The sequence below is a fragment of the Centruroides sculpturatus genome, unplaced genomic scaffold (assembly GCF_000671375.1).
Source record: "Centruroides sculpturatus isolate CEXI.00-Female unplaced genomic scaffold, Cexi_2.0 scaffold360, whole genome shotgun sequence".
Taxonomy (NCBI): Eukaryota; Metazoa; Arthropoda; class Arachnida; order Scorpiones; family Buthidae; genus Centruroides; species Centruroides sculpturatus.
In genome coordinates, this window is record NW_019384584.1 from 420,325 (window position 1) to 442,439 (window position 22,115).

Consider the following 22,115-nt stretch of genomic DNA (forward strand, 5'->3'; position numbering starts at 1 on the left):
ATTTAAAGGATTTCAAACTATATTCAATTGTACTAGTTTAGCAGAAAAGAACATCTTACAATAACATAAATGTCAGAGAATGCTTCTAAATTCAATTATCAAAAAGCAGAACAAATGTAGGAAGTTTGCTGTTTTTATTCAATTTATAACTGATTCATTGATTTCTATAAAACAGTAATAATAATCATATTTGAATTTTTTTTGTTATTATAGGTTTAAAACACTGTGCTTTTATACAAAGAATTGACTTAAAAATACATACTTTGTTGAATAAAAAAAAAATACAATTTTTAAAAAGATTATATTTTTTAATTTTTAATAATAATAATATTCAATGCAATAATATTTAATAATAATAATATAGATATATTTATCTAATTTATAATGTGTAATTATATTTTAAAATTATTTAAAAGTTCTTTAAATATTTTATCAAATAATATCTTTATTTTATTTGCAGATTTATTATCAGAAAAGTATTAATGGCAGAATACTAGGAAAGAATGAAGAAAAGGTACGAATTAAAACGTTTTTATCAATATTTTAATATTTGATTTTAAAATTATAAAAGTGATCTTTCATATTATTTGATAATAAATAAGATTAATAAAAAAATTAAACACAAATAATTACACAGCATACTTTTTGACATGAAGGGCATAACATGAATGATACACAAGGCAATTTCAAAACATTTTCAAAATATATAAATATTCCATTATTAGTAACATTTTTTTTTTCAAACTTTTTGCTTTATAATTTAATTAACCCATTGTTTTTTCTTTTATTACTGTAAAGTTGATTTTGGCAATTAAAATAGTTATGTAAAATAGATTAATAAATAGAAAAATTTAAAGTTGTTAAAATAATATTAAATGAAATGTTAATATGCGTTTTTAAAACGCCATTGTAACAGGCGAAAGCCTTCTACGACAATAAATAATTTCAATTTCAAAAAAAAAATAGTTATGTACAGTACCTTTTAAAACAATAGTACCAGCTACCCCAGCTTGACTGTGTAATATTTTTCTGTATTTATGTACAAGGGTATTATTTTTTGCAATATTGTAATTAAATTGAAATTAAATATGAAGTCATTACCATTTTGCTTTATTTGCTTCATTTTTTAAATTATAGCAATGTTTTTCAACTNAATTTGGGAATTAATGAAGTAATTTTTTTATGTAAACATAGAAGTTACTTCTATATATTCTGAAATTAATTAATGATATAGAATATATAATGAATTTATTTCAAATTTTTATTGTAAGTGAATGTTAGTCTGTCTCTTACCTATGAAAAGATATTAATTTTTCTTTGCAAAATATAGTTAGAGTTTTCATTTTTATTTGTGTAATTAAAACTTCTAATCAATAACTGTCATTACACAGTAGGGATTTTTAATTGTTGAAACTTTTATGAAATATCTAATTTCTTAAATTACATTTTATAACTATACAAATTTAATTAATTTTCTTATAAAATTTATTTATTTAAAATCTTATATAATTTTGTTACTTCAATTTCAATGTTTCAGTTAATTTATTTTTATTTAATATAAAAATTTATAAGTTTCTTTCAAAATTTGATTGTGATTTTAATCATATTTTTTATTCTATTGCAAAAGTGTTAAATATAAAATATAAATTAATTTTTCAATTGTTAAGTTAATATTGATTTTAAATTTAATTTTTTAAATAGTACTTGTTTTGTAAAAGGATTAGAAGAACATTTAAAGAAATGCAATTCAAGGGAAAAAGAAAAACCTGTAATTCAGTTTGTTTTCTCTGCTAATATTTATTCAATAGTTTATAAATATTAAGGGTTCAATTAATAGATTAATAAGTTATTGTTTAAATATTTTACTATTTTTTAAGAATGTAGTAATTTTTAAAAAATAATAAAATTTATTTTCATAAGTAAATGAATTAAAAAAAAACAATTATTTTAGTATATTGTGTTTCTGTATGATTCATTAAATTTCCCTTTTTTAAAGAAAATTATTTTTAATTTTAATATAAATTTTTTCCAATGCTTACAATGTTATTCTTAATATATTTTCAGTATCATTTGTAATAAATATTTTCAAGAAATATTTATATATGCTTATTATTGTATTTATATACAGTATATTTGTTTTTAAATTTTTTAAAATATTCGAGAAATAATTAATCATATTATACTTCATTAGAATAAAGGGTGGGCACCCTGTTACGCGGGGCTAGGCAGTTACAAATATTAAAATATACAATTTGTAAATAATATACTGAAAATTTAGAATTTAATTTTTTAACTTGGTTCTTCAATTTGAAGTTTGAAACACCTGAAGATGAAATTAAAAGCCCTTTGGAAATGTTAATTTAGGAATTAATGAACTAATTTTTTATGTAAATATAGAATTTTTTATGTCTTTACTTATTTCTTTATAGATTCTTAAATTTAGTTGGTTATTTAATAGTTACATCTTCCTTCACAATTTTAATTACCAATTGTTCAATTTTATCTATGAAAGTTTGTTGTTCTATAAATTATAAATTCTCTAAAATCAGGACCATATGTGATGTCCTAAACCTTCATTAGTTTGTGATGATGATTCTCTAAAAACCTAACTTTTTAAATTTATGTATATAAATTACTAAAAAGCATTTATAACAATACAAAATTAATATTTAAAGGATTTCAAACTATATTCAATTGTACTAGTTTAGCAGAAAAGAACATCTTACAATAACATAAATGTCAGAGAATGCTTCTAAATTCAATTATCAAAAAGCAGAACAAATGTAGGAAGTTTGCTGTTTTTATTCAATTTATAACTGATTCATTGATTTCTATAAAACAGTAATAATAATCATATTTGAATTTTTTTTGTTATTATAGGTTTAAAACACTGTGCTTTTATACAAAGAATTGACTTAAAAATACATACTTTGTTGAATAAAAAAAAAATACAATTTTTAAAAAGATTATATTTTTTAATTTTTAATAATAATAATATTCAATGCAATAATATTTAATAATAATAATATAGATATATTTATCTAATTTATAATGTGTAATTATATTTTAAAATTATTTAAAAGTTCTTTAAATATTTTATCAAATAATATCTTTATTTTATTTGCAGATTTATTATCAGAAAAGTATTAATGGCAGAATACTAGGAAAGAATGAAGAAAAGGTACGAATTAAAACGTTTTTATCAATATTTTAATATTTGATTTTAAAATTATAAAAGTGATCTTTCATATTATTTGATAATAAATAAGATTAATAAAAAAATTAAACACAAATAATTACACAGCATACTTTTTGACATGAAGGGCATAACATGAATGATACACAAGGCAATTTCAAAACATTTTCAAAATATATAAATATTCCATTATTAGTAACATTTTTTTTTTCAAACTTTTTGCTTTATAATTTAATTAACCCATTGTTTTTTCTTTTATTACTGTAAAGTTGATTTTGGCAATTAAAATAGTTATGTAAAATAGATTAATAAATAGAAAAATTTAAAGTTGTTAAAATAATATTAAATGAAATGTTAATATGCGTTTTTAAAACGCCATTGTAACAGGCGAAAGCCTTCTACGACAATAAATAATTTCAATTTCAAAAAAAAAATAGTTATGTACAGTACCTTTTAAAACAATAGTACCAGCTACCCCAGCTTGACTGTGTAATATTTTTCTGTATTTATGTACAAGGGTATTATTTTTTGCAATATTGTAATTAAATTGAAATTAAATATGAAGTCATTACCATTTTGCTTTATTTGCTTCATTTTTTAAATTATAGCAGTGTTTTTCAACTGGTGATCCACAGACTAATGCCAGTCATGAAAAAAGTTTACTGGTCTGCAGTAAAATATTTGACTGTACTGAAGTTGGTGCAGCTGATTAAGGATGACATTTGAATAGTAATCTGGAGTTACTGTATGTACTTTGTTAAAGTATTTACAGTAACTCTATATAAGCATATATCAGCTTAATAAATAAGCATAATTCATAGTCGCATATAATTACTTGGTCCACGTAATTTACTAGTCTGCAATGAGAAAAAGGTTGAAAAACACTGCTCTATGCTATAAGAATTCATTTTATTATAATTAAATGATCATTTATTAAAAGTTATTTAATAATAATTCAGATTTTAAAATTAGAAGATAGTAATAAAATAAATTTAAGAAATGAGCAATCAACTCTCTAACTAAAGTCCAACTATAAATTTTATCATTTATTTCTTTTATTAAATAGAAAAAGTATTCCTTTTTATTTTAATAATAATTGATTTATTTGTAGAAATATATAATATATATATATATATATAAAAACATACACAATAGATAGTGCTCNTTTATATATATTCTATTCAGAGAATTAAATTATTTAGTTTTTTTTTTTTATTAGACTTTTATACAGGAAATTAAATTTTAATATGAATTAACAGATTTAATAAAACTAAGGGAACACTAAAATTTTAATTATTGATTTTATGTAATAAAAAAAATTTTTAATATTTGAGTTAATACTTTGATATTTTTTTGAATCTACAGTATATGTTTAGAACTAATTTATATAATTTAATTTATAATACTCTACATTTGTTATTTACAGATACCTACCTATTTTATTTTAAACAGGTAACAATTTCTGAAATATCTGATGAAGAACTTACAAATCTTATTACAAAAGTCAAGAAGACCTGTAATGGTATAAAATATTTATTAAATTAAAATTTATAAGAGTACCAAAATAATGTAAATATAAAAATCAACATTTAGCTATCTTATTAACATCTGATAAATATATTTTACACATGTTAATAAAATTATTTTATTTGATATGTAAAATATATAAAAATAAAATAGTATTCAAATATTGATAAATGTGCTAAGTTAATTAAAAACATATTCAATTGTTCATTTGAATTTAGCTATTTCCATGATTCTATAGTAAAATCTTTTCTATAGAATATTTTCAAAATTGATTATATAGAATGTTTCAAATAATTTGTTATAACTTTATCACATTTATATTTGAATTAATTTAGTATAGCAAATTAGATCTTAAAGAAATACATTATTATTAAATATATTGCTAACTGTAAAATTAGTCAAGTGTCTTTGTATCATTAAGAAAACTGTTTCTTGTAGAGTATGGTCAGTCAAAAATAAAATAGACTAAATTTAATAAAATTTATATTTTAGAGGCCTTCATTTATTTATTATCTAAACCAGGGTGTCCAACCCGTGACCCGCGGGCCACATGCGACTCAAGGCAAGTTTCAATGTGGCCCAATAAACATGTAAACAAAATTAATTTTACAAACAAAATTTTTATTTATTTCAATGGCATAAACTCAAAAAAGAAGTTTCGAGCCATAAACTTTTATACATATTTCCTTTCCACTCAAAGGATTATAGACCCAAATTTGAGAAAAGGAGAGAAAGGCCAAAAGATAAAAAGTAGTGAGAAAGGTTAAATAGACCTTCTGTTATGCAAATATTGACCCTTAATTTTCCAACCTTCCTCTCTACTTTTTATCTTTTGGCCTTTCTCTCCTTTTCTCAAATTTGGATCTATAATCCTTTGAGTTCCAACTCCAGCATTATTTAGTATTCCTTCCAGCATTGCAAGATTTGGCTACTTTGTGCCACCTGGACAAAAGCAACATCTCACAGGTTGAGGTTAATAGTATTTTACCTTGGTCAGCCCAGCGATAAATGTTGACTTAAGCTTAAAGCAGTTCCCCAAAGAAACCACGCCAGATTACGTCTATAGACAACACTTCGCAGAAATTCAACATCGTGACAGGAATTTAATTCCTGTATACACCAATGGATCTAAATCGGATAACTATGTTGGCCTAACCTTTGTTTGCCAGGATGAAATCGTGGCAGAACATATAGCATCGAATTCATCTGTATTTACTGCCGAGTTACATGCTATTTATTTAGCCCTAAAGTATATAAATAGGAAAGGTCATCGTTGCTGCGTGATTTACACTGACTCAGTTAGTGCACTTCAGGTTTTGATCTCATCTGAACCTAGTTCTCACTCTATAGTGATTAAAATCCATAATCTGATTTGCCATCTTCTTGCAAGGAATTTCTCTGTAAAATTTTGTTGGGTTTCAGGCCATGTAGGTATAAGAGGAAATGAAGAAGCTGACACAGCTGCAAAGTCAGCAAGTCCGTCTCAGCATACATTGTTTATTGAAGGAGCTGACTTGAAGCTAGTCATTAAAAAACGACTAGCAGAGAGATGGCAAAATGTATGGAATGCATAAATCCACAATAAACTACATGAGATCAAATCTATGATAGAAAATTGGACACATAATAAACAGTATGACAGGAGATCTGAGGTTATTCTTACTCATTTGAGAATTGGGCATACTCTGTTGACTCATCAATACCTTTTGAAGGGCAATGAGCAGCCAGTGTGCCAGTATTGCAACTCTTCTCTTACTATAAAACACATACTGCTCGATTGCTCTAGCTTTGAGACCAGGCATAGACAGTATTTCGGGACAGAGTGTTTGACAGAGATTCTGGGCCAGAGGCCCAATCTTTATAATATATTGGATTTTTTAAAGGTCACTAATTTGTATAATGACATTTAACTATTTATTTATATATTTATTTTTCACTTTTTTGTGTATTGTTGTTTGTTTGTTTTTATTATGTATATACTCGTTGTTGTTTCTATGTTGTCTGCATGGCGCAGCTTGGCCTTTGTGGCCCTTGTGCCAAAAAATCACAACCAACCAACCAACCAACCAACCTACTTTGCGCCAAATTTGGCTACCCTATTTTTAGTTACGTGTAAAAATTATCAATTGGTGTATTGGCTACTTGTTGGTCTACATATTATTTATAAATATATTAGTCAAATAAAAATGCACTTTAAAATGGTGTTTCATTGCTTTTTATTAATTAGAGACCAAATAAAACAAATATTTGTGTTTTTCAAATAGATTTTTATTTGTCTCCTTTGTAATAAATGAATTTACCTATTTCTAAGTAAAAATTGAAAGTGTCCATAGAAGTAATTTTTTAAAATATCCTTTTTTATGATAAAGTTTTAATACTTATTACTATATTCTAGACATGTTAATCCTTAAATATACAAGTATATTTAAGGATTGGGTCACAAATATATTATATATACTTGTGGCCAAAACTCCATGACTTCTTCCAATGTGGCCCAGAGGAACAAAAGGGTTGGACATCCCTGATCTAAACAATTCTTGTCTTATACAATACTAACTTACCCGTCGCGCATTGCTGCGATCTCAGAAGAAAGGAAATTCAAGCAAACTTGTTATGATAAAATTCAATTTACATAAGATAAACGACTTCCAACAACTTAACACTGCGTTGAATAATAACAATCCACGAAAACCTTTTTACGAGTGTTATGTCACTAGTAAATTCCACAAGTACTTTTGACCTCCACCGAGGTGTGCTTCAGGTGGTGACTGGCCTTGTTTCGACCCGACCGTCATGGAGGTTGAAAGTACTTGTGGAATTTACTAGTGACATAACACTCGTAAAAAGCTTCTCGTGGATTGTTATTATTCAATTTACATTTTATCATTTTTATTGAAACTTATTATTATTATTATATTATTATTATTGTTATTCATTTTCATTGGGAAAACATTTCAAGTGTCGTTTCAATTCTATTTATTTATTGGAGTTCTTGTGGATACACGATATTTTTTGTTTTTTCGTCTGATGCGTACGCGAATCAATCAGAAGGTTTTCCGACGCGTGAGCTGGCCACATACAGTTGTCCATGCGAGAAGCACGGATTCTCCAAATTTAGCCCACACACTTGCAGCGATTGTCAAAAGCGCGATATTCCCCATTTATATATATATTTTTAAATCCTTTATAATTTTAATTATTTAATTGCTCCTTCCTCTCTTCCTTGGCATGTTGTGAAATTTCTGATAGTTGGATAATAAACCGTTTTATTGTAATTTGTCTTTTTAAATTATTTTGAGTCGATATTAAAATTTGGAAAAGGGGATTTCTAGATCGGTAAAATAGACGAATTTCCTCCTACAACTTCGGTTGTTGTTCAGGATACAGTTAAGGTTTTAACAAAGTTCGAGCGAATACATAATTAGCAAAAAATAGTTGAAATAAAGTGATTAAACAAAAATTATTAGAAATATCGTAAATAACAAATGCATATATAGAGATATTTTTAGAGGGGGGAATGGTCCTCACAATTTGAAATCGATCGAACACACAGTGCTCGAATACTGGTGTAAACGTGTGCCATCTATCGTAGGATAAATGTACTTTGCGGAAGTGTATTAAAAAACTTTCCAAAGTTTCATGGCAATCGTACTATGCCACAAATCTTCGCCGGAGTATATTAAACAACTTTCCAAAGTTTCACGGCAATCGGATAAACGGTGTGGTAATGCATGAAGGACAGACAGACACACAGACAGGCATACATTCATTTTTATATATATAGATTAGATACAAAATTTCTTACAGAATTCTACATATAATTGTGAAAACTATAAATTAACACATATAGAAAATCAAGCCCGAATTATATTAATAATCAAATGATAAATTTATATTGATTATTGTGCTATAACTTGTTTAATTAAATGTACAGATATGTAATTTGGACTAAAGGTATGTGATTAAGTCGCCATCTTATATTAAATTTAATCACTAAAATTAAATTAACTTAGAATATTAAGAAAGAAAAGATTGATCCAGAGCAAGATTTAAGCTTCCAACTTCTGCTTAATTTGTACAATAAATAGAAGATATGTGTTTGACTCACATTTTTTATCAATCTTTTCTTTTAGAATATTCTAAGTAGCTTTAATTGTAATGATTAAATTTAATATAAGATGGTGAATTAATCACTTATCTTTAGTTTAAATTACATAATATCTGTATATTTAATTAGCCAAGTTATAGCACTGTAATGAATTTGACTTTATCATTTGATTATAAATTAATACAAACCTTGAATGAAAATTAGTAATGTATATAGTCATTATGTTTAAATATATTTACTTGAAAAAAGATTAAAATTTTAAATTTATGTAATACTAAATTGGAATATATTAGATCTGTTTTACTGTACATTATGATTTTTGCCACAAGTTCCAAGAACTTTCAGGTCATTTGTTTTATTATGATTATAAACTTCAGAAGTACTTGGGACTTATAGCGATCAAGTATATGTTCTCTAATAAAGCAAGAAATAGATTTTTAAAAGTTGATAGTTATGGAATATATTAGATTTATTTCTGCATAACTAAATATTAAATGTTATGTGTGTAAATATTAAATATTCATTCTTAGATTTATATTTTATTTATAGAATTTTTAATGCCTCTTGAAATTGAAGAAATTTCTCATCCTGTTTTAAATTCTGCATTAAAAGATAGTAAAAATGGTCAGCTGGCAATTAAACATCTTCGTCAACAAGCATCCCTCTTAGGTCATATGAAGAATATGAAACTTTTATCAAATGAAACCTGTTTTGTGGAATTTGGAGCTGGAAGAGGTATAACTGAAATTTATTTTAATTTTATATCTTAAATAAAATTAAAGTTTAATTTAACAATTGACTCGTAAACAAACTGTAGTTGCTGTTTTCAAATGTAAAAGTGTGTGTAAAGATTTTTAATTATAATATTAAATATTGTATTTAAAAAAAAATTTTTCATATTTAGGTCAATTAACTTCCTGGATTATTCAAGCAGTGAATAATAAAAATAGTTGTAAATTTATTTTAATTGATAGAGCATCACAAAGACATAAGGTTTGTTTAATTTTTAATTAATTTTTTTAATTATAGAAACTTTTATTTCTTATATTAAAATAATTTGAACAATTTACTTTTAATATGAATATTTAGAATATATATATTCTTCTAGTTACATGATCTATATTATCACATTTTAAAATAAATATATCACATTGTATATATTATTATGAATAAAAATTTAATTGAAAGAATGATTAATTTTTAGTTATTTGTATTTATAACAAATTTCTTGGAACAATGATGATAGCAGTGGCGTGCCATGACATTTGATGATAGGGAAGCGTGTTTCTGTAAGAAGCCGACTTCCAGGGACAATCAGTTAATTGTGCATCAGTGATGGTCTAGGATCCATTCATATCATTTATTCCGTAAGCCAGTAAAAACCATAGACTTTTCTAAATGCATTTTTAATATCACAATTGCATTCCGAATCGCTAACCACAATATAAGGGCTACAATTAAAAATAAAATAATAAAAACTTACTCGGTGAAATAAAATGTGTGGTGGATGTATCAGTACATACCCGGTACAAAATATTCTTTAATTGTATTAATATACTTTTAAAGAAAATTATAATTAAATATAGCTTTGTAAAGAAACATACATAAAAATATAAAATATTCTTTACTTTTTAAATCTTAAAACAATCCACTTAGTCAAAGAGCTCCCTACTAGTGACTAATGGATGGAATCAGAGATGTCCTGGTAGGTGCATCATGCAGGTTGCCAAATCCCAAGGGTGCCGATACCAGTCAATGTCAAATACCTCTTTTGTCGCATCACTAGTATATCTCAAAGGATGCGACAGGGTTGTTGTACATTTTAAACGTTTCTCACCATAGCTATAAAAATCTAAATATATTAAACTTAATAGATTGTCTGTCATTTGTTTTCTAATTTGTTTTAGGACCAGGGTCCATGGAAATTTCCAAAATTTACAACTTTTCAGTCACTGTCATTGAACTGGAAAAATTTCTCTTTTTATTACATCTAATATTTCGAAGAAATCAGTCCCCACTGTACTTGGTTATAGATTGGTTCGGTTAAGCTTTTGTTTAAGTAAAATTTTGGCTCTTTCATCAGGGTTTTATTTATATCCCCAATTCCCTAATCGCTTAATTATTTAACTACTACTTAAGTAGAAATAAGTTGAAACTGGTTACTTTGTACTTGAATATTTGTAGTCTTGGGAAAAAAGTGGAAAGACAAATTTTTATGACAATGGATACATAAATCATAAATTTAAGGAAAATAAATTCTAGAGCTTTTTCTGTACCTTGTGCATCTCTGTCATTCATTAAATTTAGTTGTAAATGACTGTCAAAGTAACGGTTAATTTTTTAACATTGTACAAGAATTGTACACATTTTTTCTACATCCCCTTATAGATGGGATATACGAAATCGTAATATCACTGGTTTAACATTGAAATTCATAATATAAGATGGGAGAGCAGAATAAAAATATCAAATATTTTAATGGATTTTTTTAACTCCTGTCAACTATACAGAACTATTATAAAAACATACCAGTAAATTCTTATCAGTTGGGTTAAGTTATAAATCTACTTATTATTCACATAATTGGGCAAGGGCGGCTAAATATCTAGCAGGCAGGCAGCTAACAGCCCAGAACTGGTCCTGGATAGAATCATTGGAAGTGTTATACGTGTGTAGTTTTCACCAGCTAAACCGGTGAGGTTGGTGGTCTGTAAAGCGCATGCGAGAATGAGTATAATCTGGCTGTTTGGAAGCTGACAGTACAGCACTTCCATTCCGCCACTAATATTCGAATATACAATAGCAATCTTATCGTTTTTTTCACATGTAGTATAGAAATTTGTAATAAGATACATAATGTGGTTATAATAAAATATTAATTTTAATTATATGAAAATAATCGCACAATATGTATTTATTTTTTAGAAAATACAAGGGAAGTGGTGCTTCCACCACTTCCAATGACGGCACGCCACTGGATGATAGGAAAATGTAATTTATGTTCCTTCTAATCTGGTTTGTTCAGTACTTGTTATAATATCCAGTTTTATCAGTTAACTTATGATCAAGTTATGTTTGAGAATATTTCATCAAATAAACAGTATTCACTAACTTGAATTTTTTATGTCAATAATTGATAAATTTAGTGCGTGTGATGCTTTTGATTATTTATGAGGTCTGTTCAAAAAATACGTGGACTGTTTGAATTGTGCGGCTCCAGTTGGTTTCAGGGGAATCAGCTTGATGTTGCTAGATTTGTACAGATCGTCTGGTGATAAAGCCGTTTTCCGATTATAGATATCTTTATTTGTTGATTAGCTATGTCATTTTTAGTGAAGTGCGATTTTTTTGTTTGTTGGATTTCAGAATGAATGATCTGATGGAGCAACAACTTGCTGTGAAATTTTGTGTTAAACTTGGAAAATCTGTGACTGAAACATTTGCTATGCTCAACACAGCTTATGGTGATGTTGCTATGAAGTGTACGGCATGTTTCAAGTGGCATGAACATTTTAAGGGTGATCGACAGTTGATTGAAGACAATGAGCATCTTGGACATCCTTTACGTCAACTGATGACCCAAATGTTGACAAAATCAACACCCTGGTGTGGGCAAATCGACGTCTGAGAGTCAGGGAGCTTGCTGAAGAGTGTGGGATATCAGTTGGATCTTGTTACGAAATTTTGACTGAAAAATTGAAGATGCACCACATTGCTGCGAAATTTGTGCCACACCTGATGACGAATGACCAAAAGCCAATCGCATCCAGGTTTGTTGGAAACTGCTTGATCGTTCAGAAAAAGATGAAAACTTCTTGTCAAGGATCATAACAGGTGATGAATCATGGGTTTACGGTTATGACATTGAAATGAAGATCCAATCGTCCCAGTGGGTGGGTGAAATGTCCTCCAGACCCAAAAAAGCTCTCCAAGTTCAATCCAATGTCAAGGTGATGCTGACAGTTTTCTTTGATGCTAAGGGTGTTGTTCACCACAAGTACCTCCCCCACGGCTCCACAGTGAACCAGACTTACTACATTGAAGTTCTGAAACGTCTGAGGGACACCATCCATCACAAAAGGCCAGAAATGTGGAGGAGTGGAGACTGGTTTCTCCATCACGACAATGCTCCAGCCCATTCAGCCCTCTGAACTCGTGAGTTTTTGGCCAAACATGCAATCACTGTTCTTTCCCATCCCTTTCTCACCTGACGTTGCTCCTTGTGACTTTTTCTTGTTCCCCAAACTTAAAAGATCCTTGAAAGGAAGAAGATTTGAGACTATTCCCAAGATTAAGGCAAATGTGACAAAGGCGCTGAAGGACATTACAAAAGGAGATTGCCAAAACTGTTTTAACACGTGGAAACACCGTTGGGATAAGTGTGTGCGTTGGGAAGGAGAGTACTTTGAAGGGGACCCAAACATGTAACTTCTACATAAAGTATATTTTGTTTTATGATGTCAGTCCGCATATTTTTTGAACAGACCTCATATTATTTTTACACATACAGTATTTGATGTAGCTCATAAGGAAATCATTTTTGTTTCAAATACATATTCTGCTATTGTTCCTTCTCCATTAATAGTAATATTATTTATTTTAGTTAGTACAAAGTGCAGTTATTTTTAACAAATAAAACTTTATTCAGAGAAAAAATAACTTAAGTTTTTAAAATTGTTTATACATTAAAATGTACAGCATTTAAATAATTATTTGTAAGTTTTATTCTTTCACTATTTAAAATCATATCATATAGCTATGTAAAAAATATTTAATAAATTAACATCAGAACCCTGGTGAATTTGCACTTCTGTTAACTACGGAGCAGTCATTTTGACCTTCCTTTTTCATTTATTTTTACTCACAGTAATCATCAAATGGTGGTTAATATCAAATAATAAATGTTGCTACTAGAATATACTAAAGTAATTTATTGCAAAAATATTTCCTCATAAGATGAATACTGTAATTATTCAAATATCTACATGCCAGAAAGTATTCATTGCTTCAACACTGACCCAAGTACAGTACATACTGCCAATGAAAATCTACATAAATTCTTCCAGTCATAGTGGCAACCAAAGCTTGTCAAAACTTACAAGCTGATTTGGAAGTTGCAACCATAGCAGAACTCTATTCTGCATCTCGTTTTTATCAATGCTACACCCACTCAACAAACCTGAATATCATTGATTAGCAGAAATTGAAAGCTGATCCATTAATTCCTTTACAATGAAAATTTGAGGCTGCTAGTTTCTGACAAAACACAGAGATTTGACCTTTGTAAAAATGATGACTACAGTTCTAGAGCAATGCAGTTTTTGAAGCAATCTGGTTCTATTCTATTAATATTAAATACTGACCCCATTCCAGTGGTACTTAGATCAAAAAGTCATCACACAATCTGGTCTATTGCTTACATTGGCTGGTCCTCTTCATCCACCAACAAATGTATCTTGCCCATGGCTCTTCTTTGAGGTGAAAACTCGTGAACCTGAATGGTCTCTACCTCAATTGGTCAACAAATGTAACCATCCAACATATCATTTGGAGAAGGCCTTAGCTACATTGCTCACTACAGTTGTTTCCAATTTTAATTTTGTGGTCTCTTCAACATTACAATCCAAAACAAGTATCATTAACAGATTGGGTTCAATCCTAATGGAAACTTTTCACTTTTACGAAATTGATGTAAATTCTTTCTATCTATCTGTACCGAATTTTGAGGCTGTAATGCTTCTAACACCTTTTTTGGTAGAAAAAGCTTTCATAGTCCATCAAATACTTGGTAGATGGGAGACTCTCCTTCTGGTTACTCAACATAATTACTTCCAATTTAAAGGCCAGTATTTTTTACAAAAGCAAGTTGTCCCTATGGGCTCTCCTCTTTCAGCTGTTTTGGCTGAGTTAATTATGAGAAATATAGAGTATAAAGTGTTTTACTCACTCATTACAATACATTACCCCTTACTCTATATTAGGTATGTAGATGATATCTTAATTGTTGGGATGATACCACTGAGGATCTGTTTACTTTCATTCAGAGTTTACCCCTCCATTTCATCCTCTATGAAAGAAGAAAAGGAAGGAAAGATTACTTTCCTAGATTTGTCTATGCATAAGACTTATACACATCTTGGGTTTTCAGTGCATCGCAAATTCAAACTACCCCTTTACATCATACCAGCCAACTCCTTTAAGCCTCCCAGATATGTAAACATAGCCATTGCTGCTCTTATCCACATAGCTTATTTATACTCTTCGTTGCGCTTGCTTGTACACAAAGAGTTGAGTCAGGTTGTTACAGCAGTACACAATGCTGGTTATATAACATCCAAGTTTAGATATGTCAATAATCTTGTCTGCAGCTCTCTTTTCCTATCAACTGCTTTGAGATCTGATGACAAAAAGAAGAGTTGGGTGTTTGCTCAACCATCCATTCCATATTTGGGTGCTGTTATGCATCGTATTGTACACTCTCTTTCAAGAAACATGGCATTGTATTTCCTATAAAACTGCAGATTTCCCTGCACAGAATACTATGTAATGATAGGGATACTTTTTGGAAGTCAAGAGTCTAGATGATACCTTTACAGTAGACACAAACAGGAGCAAAAATATTTTATGTTGGAGCCACAACTAGATTGATATCATTTTTTGTTGTATCTTCCTTGGTAACTAGAGATGATATCTTGAAAGCAACGAGCCAAATTGGCTTTCTGCTTTCAAGAACATCAAGATGATATAAAAAACTGCAGAATTACTACAAAACTTGCAAGAAACACTTTAGAAAATGGTTAAAATGTATTATGGGCCCATGCCACCCACTTCAACAGTGCTCAGACACAGGGTCATTTTCCTATGAGAGTCACTTTACATAACAACACTTAGTTTGTGTAATGAACCTTCACTTGACCTTCTGGCAATATGGCACACTTTATACAGGAAGTACAATAATTTTTGTTCGAGTTAATTATACATTTTTTTTGCAACTTTTTATTTCTATTTTAATTTCTGTTTTATTTATTTATTATTATTATTATACTTTTTATAATGTATTGATGCATTCTATGGAATACATTTTAAATTCATTATTTGGAACACATTAATATATAGTAGAGCATTAATTATCTGAATATCGATCAACTGAAACATTGGTTAACCAAAAGCATTCCTGTCGGCAAATTTAAATCTCCAGTAGTACTGTGGTGCTACAATATTTGGCTATGTCTTGGGTTACTCCAATATTATTTTTGTTGATGTGCATGTTTTAGCTGGAAGCACTGGCACGACCATGAGAGGGTACTTAAGGACATGCCAAGATTTGAACAAATTTCAGCATGGGATAGGTTAATATATTTTTTTGTACATAATCAGTTATCCAAAAAATTGATTATTCGAACAACCCCAGTCCCGAATTGTTTCGGATAATCAATGTTTTACTGTATATTTTAAATTGTAATGTTTCATTATTCTATACCTGTAGAAGGCAATCTGAAATTGTCGAAAGTACTTGTAGTAATATTTCAAGTAAAATAGTAACATTGACAGATAGTTTTAATATTTTGTTAAATTATATAGTGTTGCACAAAGCAGTTTTGAGCAATATATTGCAAAAGATCAAAATTGAAATGCTACAGAAAGGATGATTTATGCTAGTTTTGACATTTCAAGCTAAGTAAAGTTTGTTGCATTAACAAAACTGAATTCTAAATTCTAGAATACAATAAATATATATATATGTATTTTTTATTATGTCTTATATTAGCTTCCTTCATATGTAACAAATGGTAGTAATCTTGTTCTGTTTGCAGTTTTTCCATCACTTTGTATTGTCATCTGTAATCAGCTGAACCAGAAAGATCTACATTAGGCAATAGTTGTGGTCAGCTAGACTTAGACCTCACATAGTGTTCCTTCAGTTCTTCAGTAAGTTGGAGAATGAATCTGCAGAAAGAAATATTTTTGCTAGTCATTTTTCAATATATGACACAACCATTAATAGCATTGATAATAGCTAGGTCTACTATGATATAAAATACATAAATTGGCACCTACAGTATCGGTTCAAACAGAATAGAGCCGACTCATCTGATTCAGAAAACTCAACTGTCTCAGATTGTGTCATATTAGACAGACATAAACTACAGTAGAACCTCGAAAACTCGGCTCTCGATAACTCGGCCACACCCTGGCAGGGCAAAAAAATCCTTAGTTAATTAATTTTCATTATAGACAGCTTTATAAAAGTATAAAAGCTGTCATAAAGTATTTTTCTGAGGTCTGTCTTATCAGGTAAATTACTGTACACAGTATATTCATTAATTTTCATTTTCATGTAGTAAAGGCTCTATGCCTTCATAAAGTACATACTTTTCCTTTGTTTAAGGGTATTTGGGCAGTTTATTCTCTGTTGTATTCTCCAGCAAACAATACATACAAATACAGTACACTATTTTCTGAGGAAACACGCATACTTATCCTTTTTTAATCCCATTCCCGATAACCCGGCATTTTCACAAACTCGGCCACCCTTCGATCCACATTAGGCCGAGTTTTCGAGGTTCTACTGTATCAGGATTCGGTGTACTTTTAGAAGAAATTTTTGTTGTGTTTTCCTTAGTAGCAAGTCAGTAGAATACCATCCTTCATCTTCAGTAAGGTAGAATTGTATAGAGTAACTCTGAGGTTCTTTTACTTCCTATGGAATTTCTTTCCTACAATTTTTTTATAGTTCCCACAATATTAGTTTCTGCAGTCTGCAGTTTTTAGTCAATATTAGGGAAGTAAAGTAATTATTTTTCATAACATTACTTTCTTTCTCCAAATATGGAGCCAATAAAGATAAAACTACAAGCTCCTGAACAAATTCATTCTATGGTTGATGGTCATCCATACTTAGAAAAATTCTTTCTTAACTATGGCACTCCATTACAGAAATTCTCAGACCAAACATGTAGCAGAGTAAAGGACAGTGACATTTAAGTTGGATATAGCTGCTCATCAATGCAGAGTTATGGACAAGGATACATTTTTCAATAAATTTGAATCATATGATAGAAACTAGTACAAAGCTGTCTGATTTCAGTCTTTAGAATGAGTAGTACTGGAATTGAAATGAAATGAATAAATCTCATTATAGCTACAAAGGTCTCTCTTGTCATTGTATCAGGAAATAGTGCAGGTTCCCAGTTTTTTGGACCAAAGTTCTACAACTTTCAGGCTTCTGCAACCTAGAACATCCCTCAGGTACACTAAACTGATAAAAGCATTGAACTCTTTGAGAGTAATGTTCCATTCATCATTATTTTTTTCTTTACTTTCTGTTTCTGTGCAGACCTTTTGGTAATATTGATGCAATTGATTCCTCAAATAAATGCTAAAGTAGTGCTATGGTCTTTTACATTTTTTTTTGCATATGAAGTTAGCCTTGTCCTTGAAAACATTGCATTTGGCTCTTTACCAGTCTTTTGTACAGAATTTAAAACCTTCTATTCAATGCCATGATTTCTACAAAGAAACTTTACCCGGGGAAAGTTTTTATCTTTGCTTTGTCTTTTTCTTTTTTCTTCTTGTTTTACTGTATTTGCACTGAGAATTGAAGATACTAAAATATATTGATGCTGCATTAAATTATCCTCACTGGTCTCAAATCCTGGAAAAAAAAGTTTGTATGTTATTTTTTTCTAAGGTACAAAAGAAAAAGTAAGAGATGAAAAGGAAATTAAAATTATATTTTGAGGTTGCATTATAATTATACAAATCATCATTAGATGATTTTGACTTTATACTGGAGGTTGATAATTGTCATCATCCAGTGGCATGCCATCCATGGAAGTTGTGGAAGCACTGCTTCCCTTGTATTTTCTAAAATATAAATACATATTGTGTGAATTATTTTCATATTTTAACATACTTTAAATTAATTAAAATTAATATTTTATAACCACATTATATATCTCATTATGATAAGATTTCTATTGTATATTTGTATATAAATTTTTATATGCATATTTCCAGTGGAAGCTCTGTATTGTTGAATACAGGATAGCTTCCACAGCGAAGATATTTGAATGGTGTAAAGCAGCCAGATTATACACATTTGCACGTACGCTATACAGAGCATCAACCTCACACAGTTTAGCTCATGGATGCTACATACCAAAATATTGTATAACACTTCTAATAATTCTATCCAGTGCCGGCACAGCTTTCCTATCATCAAATGTCACCGCACACTACTGTCATCTTCACTATCATTCAAACACCAGTTACTTTCTGACATGTCATCTGGTATATCTTACAGAACAGCTAACACTATTCAACTTCAAGAAACATGTATGTCTAATGAGACATATAGATACAAACTGATACAGGTTATAACAAGAAAAGTCTTGTGCAAGCCCAGACTAGTAACTGTGCTTATGCAAAAAATACACACGATACTAAGTCATCACTATCAATGGATGGCTTTCAGGTATGCCTACATATATAGAAAACAGTAAACATTTATAATTGACTTTTACATGACCTGAAGCGAAACAAATGTACAAAGTGTTAAAAATTAACATATAGTCAAAATGACCATTGTTGGGGTTTAAGGTAAAAGTTGTATGAAAAGTTGAAATGATTATAGTTTTGTACTTTTAAACAATATTAGGAAGGAAAAATGAAAAATTAAGATCAAATTTGAAAACAAACCAGCATAGTACTAGTTTAAAAAGTAAAAATCTGTCAAAAATGACCATTTCAAGGTTTTAGTGTTCAAATATCTAAACATTCATAAATACAGTTTAAATATTGCACTTTTATAATAGGTATATATCACTTATTTATACAAATTTATTAATTTTTAATTATTCTTATGTAAAAATTGTATTTGTATATATAGATTACAAGGGATAATAATGGCTTTATGCTGTCATCATCAATGTACTTGGCAAACTTATGTTGGACGTACTTTTTTAGAAGAACAGAAATATAATCAGAGAGAATTCCAATTACTTTGTGGGATAGCAAGTTGGGCAACTTGTGGACGAATGCCTACACATTTTGGTAAAATTTTATTTATTATACAACAATTATTACTGCATTACAGTTGTTGTTATTGTTATTATTATTATTGTGTGAAATCAAAATATTTTAATTTGTTTGGCTTACCTTGGTTATAAAAACAGGTTTACCTTCATCAAAATTACATTGTAATTTTAAAATATTTAAAAATATGTAAACTGAAAATACTCAGTAATTTATGCATGACAAATAATTTCATGACATAGTTACAGTAAATAAACCTGCAGTTATAGTATACAGTTTTCTTAGAAAATGGCACAATTATGTTCTGTTGAAAATACTGATTACTATGCGGTACAGTATTTTATATAAATAATAGGTTATTTTCACTGATTACTTTCTAGATAATTAACTGAGAAGTCAAGGTTCTATAAATTTTTTATATATATGTATAAAAATTACATTTTTCCTATATAATAATAAATAACAGATAAAAGATATCAGCTATTACTACAGAATACAATTAAGTAGAATGATGGAGAGAATAGTTAAACATCTGTTATTTTTAATTCGTTTATATTTGGAAATGCAAGATATTTGGATTTTTCCATTTAATGTTAACATTATCTTTTAATTATATATATATCTTTTATCAGTTTATGAAATAATAAAATTACGTCAAGAATATTTACATGTAATATTGATAATTTTTTTACAGTTTTAAAATTTTAATTATACCTGATTAAATCACTGCAATTATGATTTATTTTGTATAATATAATAGGAAAATATTTGAAAGCTTATGAGAAACATGCATGTAATTAAACATTTATATCATTTATTTTTAATATATTGTTATAGATATTCTTGTAAAAAAGAAAAAATTTGTTCATCTCCACTTGTTCTTTTATTTATGAAACTATTTTTAAAATATTTAAATAGGAAATCAGATTGATTTTATTTTGTACAATGTTTAATTATTATCTCCATGTTGATTTTGTTAATTGATCAAAAACTATTTTTTCTCCAATCTAATGCTTTGTTTCGGTTCACTGACTATCTAAATATATAAAATTACTTGTCCTGACTGACTGACTGATTCATCATCACCCAGAGCAAACCAGTGAACCTAAAGAGGTGAAATTTGGTACACAGTTAGGGTAAGTCATGAAAATTCACACTAAGAAGGGATTTTTCAAAATTTCCCCGCAGGGGGAAGAGGGAGAGAATTAAGGCTTAACCAGAAGAACGGCTTCTACTGTACTATTTTAGATGCGATTTTTTGTTTTCAACTACATTTAGTCTTCATTGAGCTCTTAGGTGTATTAACTTGATAACATTTCAGACATTGTTATAAATATTTTTTATCTATTTCAATTTTTTAACCAAATGTTTGAACCGTTTTAAATTCGAATTTGTTATTGCATATTGGTTCGATTATAGAATGATTGTAAACGTTCTGGAAAACTGTTCAAATTGAAAACAGTTCATTTCGTTCTCAGCAATTCTCATCATTATCAGCGATAGGTGTTATATAACAATTACTATGGTTGTTGAAATACTGAATATAAATGGGGTTTGCTTGCAAAATCCTCGCAGGCAAAGCCGCAGGTAACAGCTAGTAACTAATAATCTATGCTCTGAATTCACACTTCTGCATGATATATAGATATTTTTATATAGTAAAATTAATACATTTGTGAAAATAGAATCAAGTAAATTGACCTATTTTACATATTATTAAAGGATTTAGAACAGGGATTTCAAACTAGCATTCTGTGGGCCAGATACAGTCCAATAAGGCTTTATATCTGACCTGCAGCATTGATTTCTTTTCTAAAAACAGTGTTTCTAACATCTTGCGCAGGGATTAAAACAGAAAAAATTCAAACTTCTAACTGTTTACCTAAATTCTAAAGACCTGGAAACAATGGATCTTTGATAGAGCTCTTTTTTTTTTTTTTTCTTTTTTAGTTAATACTGTTTTGGTTTACTGAATAATAATGTATATCAGATTTGGACCATATTTATATATTTGACTGGCCTTTTGCTGCATTTGAGTTTGAGATTCCTGATTTAGAAAGATAAAATATATTGAAATTTTTATTTGGTTACAAAATTTAGACTTACTTCTTTAAATTTCTTAATTAAAACCAGATAATTTGATGAATTGTAACTCTAAGTTGATAATTAGATACAAAGTAAATTTCTTAATGAAATATTGGATAATAAAATAATTTTGTTAGAATGGATACTTATGATTTTTTCATT

At 28.6% G+C, this 22,115-nt stretch overlaps 1 protein-coding gene across 1 annotated transcript in view; it reads left to right on the top strand.

The window, feature by feature from the left end:
- LOC111624546 (tRNA:m(4)X modification enzyme TRM13 homolog) overlaps positions 1–22,115 on the top strand; it is a 49,545-nt gene that overhangs the window by 11,374 nt on the left and 16,056 nt on the right. The window contains exons 3-9 of the mRNA XM_023367422.1: positions 1,702–1,768; positions 3,128–3,181; positions 4,649–4,718; positions 9,381–9,566; positions 9,736–9,824; positions 13,536–13,546; positions 19,723–19,886. Of these exons, the coding sequence (XP_023223190.1) occupies positions 1,702–1,768; positions 3,128–3,181; positions 4,649–4,718; positions 9,381–9,566; positions 9,736–9,824; positions 13,536–13,546; positions 19,723–19,886 (641 nt within the window). The remainder of the gene's footprint in view (positions 1–1,701; positions 1,769–3,127; positions 3,182–4,648; positions 4,719–9,380; positions 9,567–9,735; positions 9,825–13,535; positions 13,547–19,722; positions 19,887–22,115) is intronic.